The 13,827-nt window shown below is 38.7% G+C and overlaps 5 protein-coding genes across 5 annotated transcripts; 4 read left to right on the top strand and 1 right to left on the bottom strand.

Annotated features, from left to right (window-relative positions):
• Positions 1–425: 425 nt before the first annotated feature.
• C9374_009408 (uncharacterized protein) lies at positions 426–1,844 on the top strand (the record flags this gene model as incomplete). The annotated part of the gene is made up of 2 exons (XM_044699592.1): positions 426–1,037; positions 1,260–1,844. 2 exons carry the CDS (start codon positions 426–428, stop codon positions 1,842–1,844), a joined length of 1,197 nt encoding a protein of 398 aa, XP_044544759.1.
• A 491-nt stretch (positions 1,845–2,335) lies between these two features.
• C9374_009407 (uncharacterized protein) lies at positions 2,336–5,349 on the bottom strand (the record flags this gene model as incomplete). The annotated part of the gene is made up of 3 exons (XM_044699591.1): positions 2,336–4,540; positions 4,706–5,046; positions 5,250–5,349. 3 exons carry the CDS (start codon positions 5,347–5,349, stop codon positions 2,336–2,338), a joined length of 2,646 nt encoding a protein of 881 aa, XP_044544758.1.
• Positions 5,350–5,880: 531 nt separating this feature from the next.
• C9374_009406 (uncharacterized protein) lies at positions 5,881–9,211 on the top strand (the record flags this gene model as incomplete). Its single annotated transcript, XM_044699590.1, has 2 exons — positions 5,881–6,201; positions 6,344–9,211. The coding sequence occupies 2 exons, from the start codon at positions 5,881–5,883 to the stop codon at positions 9,209–9,211; spliced, it is 3,189 nt and encodes a 1,062-aa protein (XP_044544757.1).
• A 418-nt stretch (positions 9,212–9,629) lies between these two features.
• On the top strand, positions 9,630–10,220 carry C9374_009405 (uncharacterized protein; the record flags this gene model as incomplete). The annotated part of the gene is made up of 1 exon (XM_044699589.1): positions 9,630–10,220. The coding sequence occupies one exon, from the start codon at positions 9,630–9,632 to the stop codon at positions 10,218–10,220; it is 591 nt and encodes a 196-aa protein (XP_044544756.1).
• Positions 10,221–12,136: 1,916 nt separating this feature from the next.
• C9374_009404 (uncharacterized protein) lies at positions 12,137–13,546 on the top strand (the record flags this gene model as incomplete). The annotated part of the gene is made up of 1 exon (XM_044699588.1): positions 12,137–13,546. The coding sequence occupies one exon, from the start codon at positions 12,137–12,139 to the stop codon at positions 13,544–13,546; it is 1,410 nt and encodes a 469-aa protein (XP_044544755.1).
• Between the last annotated feature and the right edge of the window lie 281 nt (positions 13,547–13,827).

The raw sequence follows: 13,827 nt of genomic DNA, 5'->3' as shown, positions 1-13,827 counted from the left end.
TATATATACATCAAATATAGATCTATCACACACGATATTTTCCTATCGAACGATCCAACCACAACCACAAGAGAGAACCATTGACACCACCACTACTTGAATACATCATCCTCATCATCATTTTTCAAAGAATACAACAACAATTGTCTCGATTTGTAATCCTCTAAACAACAACACTCATCCGATTCGGAACAGACTCCTTTTCATTCCATCATCATCATCAACCATAACAATATATAATTGTAGAACTCTCGCATTACGACAATTATATTTTCATCAATTCCATACTTGTTCTTTCTAAAAAACCTTCAAAACAACAACACACCCATACTTGTTCTTTCTAAAAAACAACAACACACCCATACTTGTTCTTCTTCAAAACAACAACAACACACTTTCTAAAAAAAAACACACACACTTTGAAAATGGGTGGCATGGTGAGTAAAGCAGATCCAAAAACAGAATCTTCAAAACCAACAAAACCAAAACAAAACACTCGATCTCCACAACAAAATGGCATGAGCGATGAAGAGTGTGTCATTAACAAACTCAAAAAAGGAAACAAACAAGCTCAAAACATGCCAGAAGAAGAATTAAAAGAATGGGCTCGTTCTCTATGTGATCATAAAGAATTAAAAGAATGGTATTTGAATCCAGAATTTGCCACCACTGTGGAACAATTTGAAAAATTAGAAAAAGTCAATGCAGCTGCACTTTCAAAGAAGAATGAAAATGGATCGAATCATTTATTTGCAAGTACAAGTGAATCGAATCAAGTCGATAAACCAAACACTGATGCTGCTTTTAATTTGGATGATATTGATTTTGATTTGGATGAAATTAGAAAAGATGCTGCTTTACCATACATGCAAGTTGGTAAAAAGATCAAAATTAAATTGATTATTGCAGAGATTTGTAAGAGTGACACTCAGAAAGCACTTCGAAAAATGTTGAGTCCAATTTTGACAAAATTAGATTATCAACAACAATTTGGAATGTTTCATTCGGCTCTTGTGGTTGGTCCATGGTATTTGGAGGTAAGTTTTTGTGATTTGTGTGTGTGTGTGTCTGTATATATTGTGGTGTGTGTATATTGTGTATATATATATTGTGTATTTACAAATGATCTTGTCATGATTTTTGGTTACCTTTTTGTGGTGTGTGTGAAAATATCATACCATTTATATTCCATTGTGTGTGAATATATAATCATTTAATATGATTATACTCGTGTCTGTCACAATCATTGATGTAAATAGTGGAATAACTCATCTCTCTGTATTCCTAGAAAGTGTTACAGTAATGCAGCCATGATTGCAGCTGATTTAGAATTTAAAGGAATGGCAACTTTTGATTTGGATGAAACCATTGAAAGAATTAGTAAGGTCATTATTGATTGGAATGTGAACAGAGATTATGATCAACATAAGGCCAATTGTCAACAATTTGTGGATGAGCTTTGTAAAGCATTGGAAATTCCTATTCATTTCGAAGGTGTGTTAGGAGACTATTTGAATAATTTGAGAACAAAGGGAGTGTGTGAAATATTTTTCCCTGTCAATGACAACATGAAGGAACAATTCGGAATCAGAGAATCCAAAGTTCATTTCAACACTCATGCAGAATTGGATAAATTTGTGAAGGAATTGCTCGAGAAGAATCCCATGTTTGAACAAGACAATAATTTGGACTGGAATTTACTGAAGAGTTTTGATCGTGCATTTTGGTTACGTCATTATCGTCATCCAGATGATCCTACTTATCAACCTCATAATTGTGCAAGTGATGGATGTCCATTTGGGGATCCTTCAGTCACTGCAAGCTTTAAGAAGGAATGGTTTTAATGCGAATAATCACCGAATTCCAATCGACGTCGACCATTCATCTCTCGTGTTTGAATCTTTGTGTACTTTTACTTGTGTAAAATGAAAATTAGAATTCATTATTGTCTTTTGGGTATTTTGCAGAGCGAAATCCTTATATTCTCGTCCTTATTATTCCAACACCCACCTTGGCGATGCAAAATACTCAGAGTAACTATGACTATATGAGAAACAAGTCATCAAGTTTGGGAGAGCGAAGGCCGAACAGAACGTCCAACCGTACACTCATTATGACATTTAGGATAGTATCATCATCGAATTTTGTATTGCCGACCCAGAAAAAACCTCGAGCTGCTTAAAAACTCTACCCTCGCAAAAAAGACAATTCACCTTCAATCGGGCAGCCATTATGGGTAAAAAAAATGAAAAAATGAAAGGACTACGTTTACAACATTCACAACCTTAAGGGCGATGATGCTTCCTTGCGAATTAAGATCATTAATAAACATAATTTATTGACCTTGAATATGAATAGTTTCACCAATACGATCACTATCCACATCAAAATGATGGTTCTGCCTAAAATCATAACCCACCAGCACAATGTGATTTCCTGACAATGCTCCTGCCGACGCCATAAAGTCAGGAATCAAGTCAGGAATAGCCATCCAGGAACCAACAATATCTTGCTTGGAGCCTCTGGAAATGAATCTACCTCCGGGTTTTTCTGGGTCGGCAAATCCTCCAAACAAGTACAGATAATCGTTTGTTTCAACAAGTACAGCGTTACCATAAAAGTGTGGCAACAAACCAAAGGTCATTTCCCATGTTCCAACATCTACAAGAAGAGCTCTGAAAATGTTCATATCACACTTGAAAACGTTTTGGCATCCACCAAAAATGTATAAATGGGGCCACACCACTCCAACATGACCACTATGAAGTGTGGCTGGAAGAAATCGGTTATTGTAAATCGTCCAGTCAGAAATGTTAGAGAGAGGAGCTCGTAAAATGGTGTTTGTTGTTTTCTCATTATAACTTCCGTCATTTTCATTGTACATGGAAACAATACCACCAAAAATATAAAAGTAATCGTTCACAATATAAGTCATACCTCCTGCCACTTTGTAGGGTAAGGTATAGTTGAGTTGCTCCCAAGTTGTTTCAACATCTGCAAAGGATGCTCGATAAATTTTGTCAGAAACATGATCATTAATGAAACCTCCAAAAAAGTAAACATATTCGTCAAGCTTGAGGAAGTGGCTACTATAAATTGAGACTGGAAATCCAGCATTTGTTTCTGGGTTGTATTCAACCAATCTCCAAGATTTTTCGGTTTCATTCCTGTTCCTGTAATACATATTGAAGCCGTTTTGAGGTCGTGTTGGTACCATTCCATCTGCAATAAGAGTGTAAATACGATCAGCTGCTTCAAAGTATGGCATCTTTCGAAGCTGCCATGGAATTGCATGCTTGAGATAGTTATCAACGACTTGGAACGAACTTGTCAAAGTATTACCTCGGAAGAACACATTGGCAACGTCGTTCAGTCCTGATCCATGATATTTACCATCTGAGGAAATCATGAAGGAATGAAAACGACTAGAGACAATTTCCAACACTTTTCCATCAAAGACGTAGGTATGTTTGATTGGTGTGGTAATGGCATTTCTGTGACCAACTCCGGCTTCTCCATTCGAGTTCCATCCCCAAACAAACACAGCATTGTTTTCACAAGTGGCAAAACTTGTATGCCATCCAGCTGCAATAGTTGAAGCATTACAATACGAAGGGAAGACTAATCTTTGGGGAGTATATTTGGATGTGGTAGTTCCGTCTCCCAGTTGATAGTTCGTGTTGAGTCCCCAAGTCACAACATCACCATTCGATAAGAGGGCCACAACATGTTGATATCCACATGCAATGTCAATTACTGGAGAGGCTGCCAAAGCGCCGACAAGTGGAATTCGCACAGGTTCAATGGTTTTGGTAGTGGTAGTTGGAATACCAAGCTGTCCTTGTGAATTGCTACCAAAAGTAAACAAGTTGCCATCCGTTGAAAGAACAGCACCGTAATCATAGCCTCCACAAACTCGCAGAGCCTTTTGTCCATAAAAAGTACCATTGTAGTACATGGGAAATGGTCTTGCTTTTGTTCCTCCTGTTCGATCTCCCAATTGTCCAAAACTATTGTCACCCCAAGCCCACACCTTACCGTTTGTGTCGATGGCATACGAGGCGGTGTGTCCAGCTGCAATTTGAGAAATATTATTCCATGCAAAGCCCATGACCTTAATTGCCTTTTTGGAGTCACTGGTTTTACCGTTTCCCAGCTGACACTTGTCGTTATCTCCAAATGAGTACACACCATCATCTGTGAGCACCAAAGTGTGTTTTGCATTGGAATGGAATTGTAATATAGTCCTGTTTTCGAGTCCTTCCACAGGTTTAGTATAGTCAAGCTCTGCATCATTATTTGATCGTCCGAGGTTGAATTGCTGGCTTACACCAGTGGTATAAAGCTTTCCGTTCGCTAGCATTAAAACTGCATGATACTCTCCTACGGCAATTCTGTTTCTTATTCTTCTCACAAGTTGAGAGTTTTGAACCGTTGGAAGTGTACCTTCAGTTACAGTAAAGTTGAGAGCAGAAGCCAGAGTTGCATTCATATCTCCTTCTGTGTACTCTTCTGCTGTATATGCTTTGATTGAGTGACTCTATGAACGCATGAAAAAAAATGTAGCACGGGGAGAACATTACAACATCAGATCATGGTTAAGACACCCACCAATACAAGAATTTACAAAAATGCCAATCGTTAAAAACGTTGCAATATATGTGACAATTGAGCTGCTGGCCTTAAATACAATACTATAACTTACCCTTACAAAGGTGGTAACGTCTTCAATCATGTAGTCTGCAGAGTTTTGTACCAGAGCAATGATATTTTCTGTTTCCAAATAGAGACTCAAGAAATTTTGAAGTTGAGTTTGCTTGGTTTGAAGTAGCGAATCGAATTGGCTCTTGGCCACATGAGATTCCCAAATATAATTTCCTGCAAACTCTATGCAGTTTTTGCTGTCAAAGAGCTTCTTCTTCTTTCCAGTAGCGTCCATATCTGCTTTTTGTTGTACATACATTGTTTTCACATCAAGGTAGTTATTTCGTCTCCTCATTTTGTTTCGTAGCTCGTCAATTTTTTCATTTGTTATTTCATTGGGCACTAATTAAGGTACATTTTTACGTTAGTTGAATGAGGCAAGAGTGAAGAAGAAGTGGTTTTAGTGTGCGATAGGAATGAAGAAGTCATCACAATGAGCCAAAACGGCCAAGAATTGTATAATAGATCGGGTTAGTAATTCATTTGTTGTTACATGTCGGGAAAACGCCATGATGATACACCAATGACGCAGTGTTGGTACATACCGAAACAATAAACTGTAGCCACCAAAGAAAGGCCCAGTAACAAGCACGATAACACACATGTGGTGATCGTAATGTTATGGCTGGAATTATTTATCCTCATCTTCTTGTTGTGTGTTATTACTAGGGATTGATCAATATACGACGAGAGAATGATGATGATGAAACAATCACACACCGACTTTCAATGGTACGGGTCGGCAAATTGGATGGAAGCCTTTGTACAACGCTTTTTTTTCTGTAAATGTGAAGCGGTTTACTGCCTCATAAAATTTACAGGAAAAAAAGCAAGCTTCGCAACACCCACCCAAAAGCAACATAGGTGTGCTTGTTCATCAGCTTGATCAACCAATAATAACACAATAGTATAATAGCAGCAGAAGCAGTCATTATCTTCATCGTATGAAATCTTCATCGTATTAAAATTCCAACAACAGAACAACCACCTCAACAATAATACAATCATCTCATGAGGAAAAATCTATCAATTTCATTCAACATGAGGAATGATCATATTCTCTCGACAGCAACAAAAACGGTATTGCTTACACTAATCGTAAGCCTCTCGGTTGTTGTTCTGATAGGTGTTGTAGATCTGTCATCGGCTCAAGAAACGCCTACAGCCTTCACAACAATGGCGAGGACCTTTACAAGACGAGAGCAATACAAACAAGCTCTCGATGAAATTGAATCGCAACAAATACCTCTCACTCAAAGCATGATAGATTATCTCAACACAATCATTAATACCATTACCACATTTACGACCATTCCTGTATACACGGAGTCGCTTGCAAGTTGGAATATTCCAGAGTCTTATGTGGACAACATGCTCACCATGAAAAAGAGCCAACTTCTTTACAATACTCAACTCATGGATAACTTGACAAGTCTACGAAAAATGCTCCTGAAACAAATGGAGGTTCAAACAAGCAGTATTAAGGAAATATCTGCAGTAAGTATTTTCACTACTAGTTGTGAATTTTAGAAAATGTGACCATATTTGACAAATTTGCACAATTGATGCTAATCAATGTAATGCTCAATATTGTCACCATGGTATTGTGTCATCATGATGAAAACGACTAATTAATTAGACATTCTCTCAACCCCAATTACTCTATCAAGGTTTTACAGAGTATTCAGATGACACCTCAAACTTTGATAATGTTCCATACACGTTAGCTCAGGATATTGGAATCAAGTCTAGTAGTATATCCCTCCCTAGTATTAACTACATTGCAGGAGGAGAGTCACATGTGGCACTGGTATTGCCCAATGGAAAAGTCTACACCACTGGAGTGTCAAAAGACAATAATTTGGGCCGTACGGCCACTTCCTCAGCTTTGACTTACAATTTTCCGGTTGAGGGAATTCCCTCGAATGTAACCGTTCTCCAAGTAGACACCAGATACCGAACAACTCTGGTGCTGACAGACATGGGCTTGTACACATTTGGTAAAAATGTAAATTGTCAACTGGGCAATGGAAATTGTGCACCTCAAGTTGGAGCCTCAATAGTTCGAGGATTTTTGTGGAGGAGAGTGGATAGAATTGCGGCAGGAGCAGAAAGCTCATATGCCATTGATCGTGAAGGAATGTTGTGGGCTTGGGGAGGAAATGATGCTGGACAATTGGGAGACGGTACCATGGAAAACAAAGTTCGTCCTGTATCGGTGAATGGAATTTTGAGAGGAAAGAAAGTGAAACAAGTGTGTGCTGGCTCTAAATTTGCTCTAGCTCTCACCAATGACAATGTACTCGTGTCTTTTGGATCGAATGCAAATGGCCAATTAGGAAATCCATCAAGTCCTTCAAATGTGTCACAGCCTGTTCCAGTCGTTCAAACAGGATCTCTGTTGGGCAAGGAAATTAAAAAAATTGCGTGTGGAAGTGAGCACGCCTTGGTTCTAACAGCAGACAATGAAATTCATGCATGGGGAGACAATGCCTATGGTCAATTAGGAATTGGATCTAGGACTGATCAATATTCACCTGTTAAGGTGAGCATGTCTGCATGCATTATCAAAGATATCTTCACCAAGCACTATGTCTCAATCGTAACATGCACCAATAACGCCATCTTCTCATGGGGAAGAAATAATTTCATGCAGACAGGTCGAGGTAGTGAGGGAATAGATCAATTAACACCTGCAAGAATACCCTCTATTCAAGCAAGTAAGATTTTGGATATTTCTTTCACGGAGACGAGTACCATGCTGTACTTGAGAAATGGCGACATTCTCTTCGTGGGAAGTAATTTAGATGCTTCCCCATTGTTCAGAACCATCTCAGCAACAGTCAAGTCTTTCACTCAAGAAACGCTGTACTCTTTCATGCATCTTCCATGGCCTCAACGAGTTAATCCTTATTTTTCTTTTGTATCAAAGGCGTACATTATGGCACAGGGACAGCCTACCATTTTCGCAAGACCAGGTCTCGAGTTTGGGTTCTACTCTTCAGACGTCCCTCTCAACACACACGCCATTCAATGGACTCAAGAGATACCTCAACAGTGGCAACTTGTTCAACAACAAGCATCTAACAATGTTGCGTCCTTGTTTGGGCCACCATATCCGTCGTTATCTTTGAGCTTGTTGAGCCCGATTCAGCACTCCATTTACAATACTCACATCTTCAAAAGTGATGAATATGTTTACATGTTTGGCGGCTTTGTGGATCAAGAGCTCTCCAATTCGATCTATAGGTCTCCGTACTATGACATGGCTAATGAATGGGAGCTTGTAAACAGCACGCTTCCATTTGCAGTAGCTTCAGGAATGACTCTTAATGATGACACATATTTGTACATTATGGGAGGAATTACTAAAATGTATCATTTCAATACAACAACAGACACCGACCCAAGCGAAGCGTCAATAATATCTAATAGAATAATGAGAGCACCATTGAGCAATCTTACAAATTGGGAAGAGGTGTTTGATGCCAAAATTCCTGTTTCTCTTCATTCTGCACATGTATATTATGATGTAAATTCACAGACCTATTTCATTTATGGTGGATTGAACAAATTGAGCTCGTATCCCAGCAAGATGATATATACGGTCCACAAAAATTCCATTTTGACATGGAACAATGACACTCGTAAAACTATTCCAAAATACATTTCAACTTCAGTGAAAATGTTGACAACTAGTGACTCGATCTACATGATAGGAGCGAGTATAAGAAGTACCAATTATTATGGGCCTTATATTTTGTACGCTTCCAAGTCAGATCCTGCTACATGGATTGAGGTATCAGCTCTCTCTATCAAGCTTAACAATATTTGTGCAAATTATACGTATGGATCATGCTCGGAATTGGATCAATGCGAGTGTTTCGCTCGTCCACTAAATCAAGGTCCTTCCGCAATATGTTTCGGTATTGAAGCAACTGATCCAACTGTTTGTTCTGGAAATGGAGCATGCATTGCAGATGACGTTTGTGACTGTTCTCCTTCTTCGACTGGAGCCAATTGCTCCATCCCAATGTGCTATGGTTACGGTGCAACAGATCCACTTGTCTGCTCAAGAAATGGAACATGTCTTGGCTACAATACTTGTTCATGTAAGGCTAATTATACGGGCGACAATTGTGAGATACCCATTTGTGATGGAATTTTGGCAACCGATGTTGAAGTTTGTGGTGGAAATCGCTCTTGTATAGCTGCAAATGTGTGTGGTCCATTCAAATGTTTCGGATATGCCAACGGAACAATAATTAATGGCGTTTCAGTGGTTTGTAGCTCTAACGGAAATTGTATCGGACCAGATGTTTGTGACTGTCTAGAAGGTTGGGGAGGTCCAAAATGTGACCAACCAGCATGTGATTTCTTGGTCGGTGTTGATGCCTGTAGCGGTAATGGTGTTTGTAAAAGACAAAATAGCGCAAGTGTGTGTGAGTGCAACCGAGGTTTCAATGGTACTAATTGCGAGAGCGCTTTTGAATGGTGGAAATTTTAGATAAATACATTTTTTTTGCTTGCTAAAAAGATTACAATGTGGTGCGTGAGACCAGGTATATTAAAGAAAATATTTGACCAATTACACTATTTTATTCATTGTTACGTTCGTTGGTTGTTCCTTCGTAAAGACGATTAAAATCACTAAGCTTTTTGATTATAATTAAATGACAACTCCACGCTTTCACACAGCAAAAAAATACCAACCAGCACCTGCCACACGTCACACGCTTCTTTCAAATTCTTCGGGTTTGATACCAAACACAATTCTTCTGCAGTACTACATCTATCATCATCCTCGAATCAAGAAAATTGGTGACACTATTGTAATTGCATTGAATCCATATCTCTCAAATTACCAATCATTTAAAATTAACACAAAAAAAATCATCATCTTCCACTATTTGTAAATTTTCACCATGTCCAAAGCAAGTTGCGACAAATCCATCATTGGAGTAGTGCTTGGCTCTCTCATTCTCCTCTTTCCGTCACTTGCCTATCTGATTGCACAAATTGTCCTTACAGTGAAAAACAATGTCCATCTCGAAGGAAATGATCTAGTCTTTTCCATTCTCACCTACACTGCACTTTCAATTTTTATTTTGACAGGTGTCATTGGTATTGCATCCATTGTGGATTGTTTTGGATCCAATAATGCAAGCATTTCTCGTAAATATCTCATCGGATGTTCCATTCATTGGTTCATTTGGATTTTACTTTCCATCGGTGCTGTCATTTCCTTAATTGTTGTTTATTCCTTGCATTTAGAGTCGATTTTAAAACAACCAAATCCAAATCCAAATAACAATTCTTCAGAACTCGATGAATATACCAAACAGAAAATTCTCGTTGGAACTTGGATTGGTGTGAGTGGTTTTATTTTGTTGTGTTGTTTATTACCAATTTGTTGTTGTGGAATTTCGAGAATGATTTCTGTGGTGAAATCCACAACACGTTACAAGATGGGTGAACCAGGACAGTATTCGAGATTATCCAATGATGATTTGTAAATTTTTAATTTTATATATTTGGATGGAATGTGTGTGAATGAGTTCATCAATCCATTGAATTATTGCATGATTCATTTGATTTTTTTATAAATTGAAAATCATTGTAATTTATTAGTGATAGGCCAGTCGAGGTGCATTTTGTGTGTGAACGATCACACACTTTGTAATTTTTTTTGGTGCTATTTAGGAGGTCTAGTACATAAATGCAAACCTCTACTTTTTAGGAAAATGATACGAGTAAAGTCAGTTTCGTTGGCTTTGTTTCATGAATGACAATGATCATCAATGATGCAAACGCATATGTCATGACAATCACCAACTCAAAACCCTGCTCTTGAAATTTTCATTCCATGATTTGGCAACACAACCATTCTTCATCCCTTTCAATGATTCATCCTAAAAGGAGATCCCAACCCAGAACACGATCGTTGAAATTCCAACATTCCAAAATTTGGTCTGAGCACCCGATACTCTGCGCTCTGTTGTGCTCTCTCTCGACTGTTGGGACACCACACCAGCCTCATAGATCGTTCACTCAACATCAACCACCACCCGAGTCTCGCTTCAATCGATCCGGAATTATTGCATTTTCGAGAGTCGTCACTCGGGTAATGCATCATCACCCCATCCAACACTCAACAACAAAAAAAAGCAGTGTTGCATTTTCCTCTCATATATTTGTTGTGTGTTTTCAGAGCGATACATCAACAGTGCAGATTGAGACAAAACAGAAAGGTAGGTTGTTGTTCATGAGAGCGTGTCTATGAGTCAATGAGAATTTGTGTCATGCATTCATGTTCTCATCGACATGATTCGTTTTCATTGGTGTTGTTGATAAATGTTGATTGCAATCCTCACACACACTGATTGAAACGCGATGGATGGATAAATACTACTGCACGGAATGCACGTGCTTGCTCCATTGTTCTATGGTTGATGTGTGTTTATATATATATATATTGGATTGAATGCATTTTGTATATGATACGTTTCGTGATGATGATTTCATTGCCTTTCCGAACTTTTGCCCCACACACGGAACGCAATTCCATATGAAATTTCAATGAATTGATATCATGATGATGTGCCTGTGGTGTTCTCTTTTGATCAAACTTCATGGTAACATGATGGTCACCCACTTCATTCTTCAAATGCACATCATATGATGGCACCTATCAATTCTCTACTTTCTATGGATAATGCACTTTCTCTCGTATAATTGAATCAATACTATTACAACCACACCAACGATTCAAATACTACTACATTTACCATCAACACACACTACCACCACCATGACGACCACTACGACACGATCAACATTTCTTTGTTATAATGGTCGACTCCAAATTTGATCATCATTCTGCATTCATTCGCCACTTTTGCTCTGAATTAAAAAACGCGAACTGGTGGCCACCAACACACTGCACAATCTGTGTGTTCCTCTATATCCTCTGGCTGCTCTGATAATATTATATTCACCATTTCTCTCGTTGGGAACCATCCCCGATCCATCACTCTTTTGCTTCTTCTTGGTTCATTATTCATACTACCTGTTGATATCTTATTGCATTATATTTTACGGTTTTGTTCTCTCTCAATACTACTACCACTACTACTGCTGCTACTGTTGAAATATTTACCCTAACATTTTGCAAAATACTGATTACAATATCAATTACTTGTGGTTCACCATCATCCATTGCAATTCCTTGCATACATCCTTTAAAACACGCACACAAACGCACACACGCATTGCAAATCACAGAGGATAAAACCACACACTACTCAACATTATTGCAATAGCATTCATTACCTTGTACCATCATATCAAGCCTTGATTTCATCCAATATTTCATTTTCCGGTGAACCTGAGAGCCTCTTCAAAAAAGACACACCCTCGCCTCGATTTCAGAATGACCAACAAATCATCCTCATCACGCGAACGTATGTGTGTGGTATGTGCCCGAACTCATCCTCCCACCATCTTTAGTTGCCGATACAAGGTGCATACCAAGAATGTCGATGTCTTGTGCAGCTTCTTTGAGAGAGAATTGGCTCAAGGAGAGTTATGTGATCGATGCTATCGATTGTGGTACAAACATCGAAAACAACAAGAAGGAGGAAGTGAAAAAGCGAATGGTTCCTCTTCCAGTGCCAAGAGAAGAAGAAAAGCATCAAGCGCAGCCTCTGCCATCAAGAAGAGAAAGAAATCCACACGAAATGCAACCAAGAAGAATGTGAATGCAGTAGCAATTGCAGCTGCAGAAGATGAAGATAGTCTCGAGGAAGAAGAAGAAGAAGACGAAGTCATGGACGAAGATGAAGTCAAAGATGAAGAAGACGAAGAAAACGAATACGACGAAGAGGAAACGGCTGTGAGCACTTTCAAACAACAGCGTGCAGTCAGTGAAGAAGAAGAAGATGATGACTATGAAAGCAATGATGCATCATCTTCTTCCAATGAAGATGGTCAAGTGAAACTTGAAAAACAATCTGGCTCGTCGTCACCCATTCGATTACCATTGAAGAAACGAGCAAAGAGTGGTGCTGAGAGTTCAGTTCACTCAACTTCCTCTTCCACAACTCCATCGTTGCCACACTTGGAATTGAGTGGAACCACCACCAATGCAGCAATGGAAGATAACATGTATGATTATGTATCCTCTGCAAGTAGTAGTGGCGGCAGCTCATCGAATGCAACTTCTCTGCAGAAACGTCATTACATGAAACGAGGAACAAGTAAGGAATTGGAATCTTCTCCTCGAGGCCATGACGATGAAGAAGAAAATGATGCAGCTCATGACGGATTTAACTCTGCAGCAACAACCTTAAAAAAGCGAAACAAGCCATCTCCAGCAAAAACTGAGCAAGATGAAGATGACGATGACACTTCCAACCACAATTCAAATCTTACCTCATATCCATACGTTCTACATTCCATAATCTCGTCCAATAATGCAAATATTGGTATCACACTGAATAATGCTACTTTGAACAATATCACGAATCCTTTCTCAGAGTCTCAAATGAACACAACCAAACATGCTCGCTCTCAAAAATCAGGAGAAACTTGTGCTGTCAATCCTTCGAATAGTCTTGTTCAACGACTGGAAGCTCTTTCTGCACTTTCTAGAGATGTCAGAAAATCGAAACGAAAAAGACTTTTACCCATGAAAAGCCCAGCTCGATCGAAACCAGAAGATGCTCTCAAACTGTTTAAGGGAAATAACCCAGTGTATTTGCAACAAGCATTTTCGAAATCTTCGTTCAATTCTGCGGCTATTGTTACGACTTGCAATGGTTATGGCTCCACATCCTTGTAAGGAGGATTAAACTGGTTGACCTTTAACCATATTCACAATTAGTGACATTTCATACGAGTATCATAGGTACATATGATCAGCAGAAAAGATTTTGTTGAAATTATTGTTCATTCCCAGCCCTCACATGTTTTTGACACCATGAGTGACTCTAGAGAAGCACCATTTGTCTTTTGTGACACATCATTTTCCAAATAAATCTATTATATAAATCATTAATTACCCAACAATTATTGAATCGAAATTCCAAGGTAATGATCAATAGCTTTGAAAGAGGTCTTTCA

Source organism: Naegleria lovaniensis, assembly GCF_003324165.1.
Source record: "Naegleria lovaniensis strain ATCC 30569 chromosome Unknown tig038, whole genome shotgun sequence".
NCBI lineage: Eukaryota > Heterolobosea > Eutetramitea > Acrasida > Naegleriidae > Naegleria > Naegleria lovaniensis.
The sequence above is the reverse complement of the archived record's forward strand: the minus strand, read 5'-3'. Positions and strand labels throughout refer to the sequence as shown.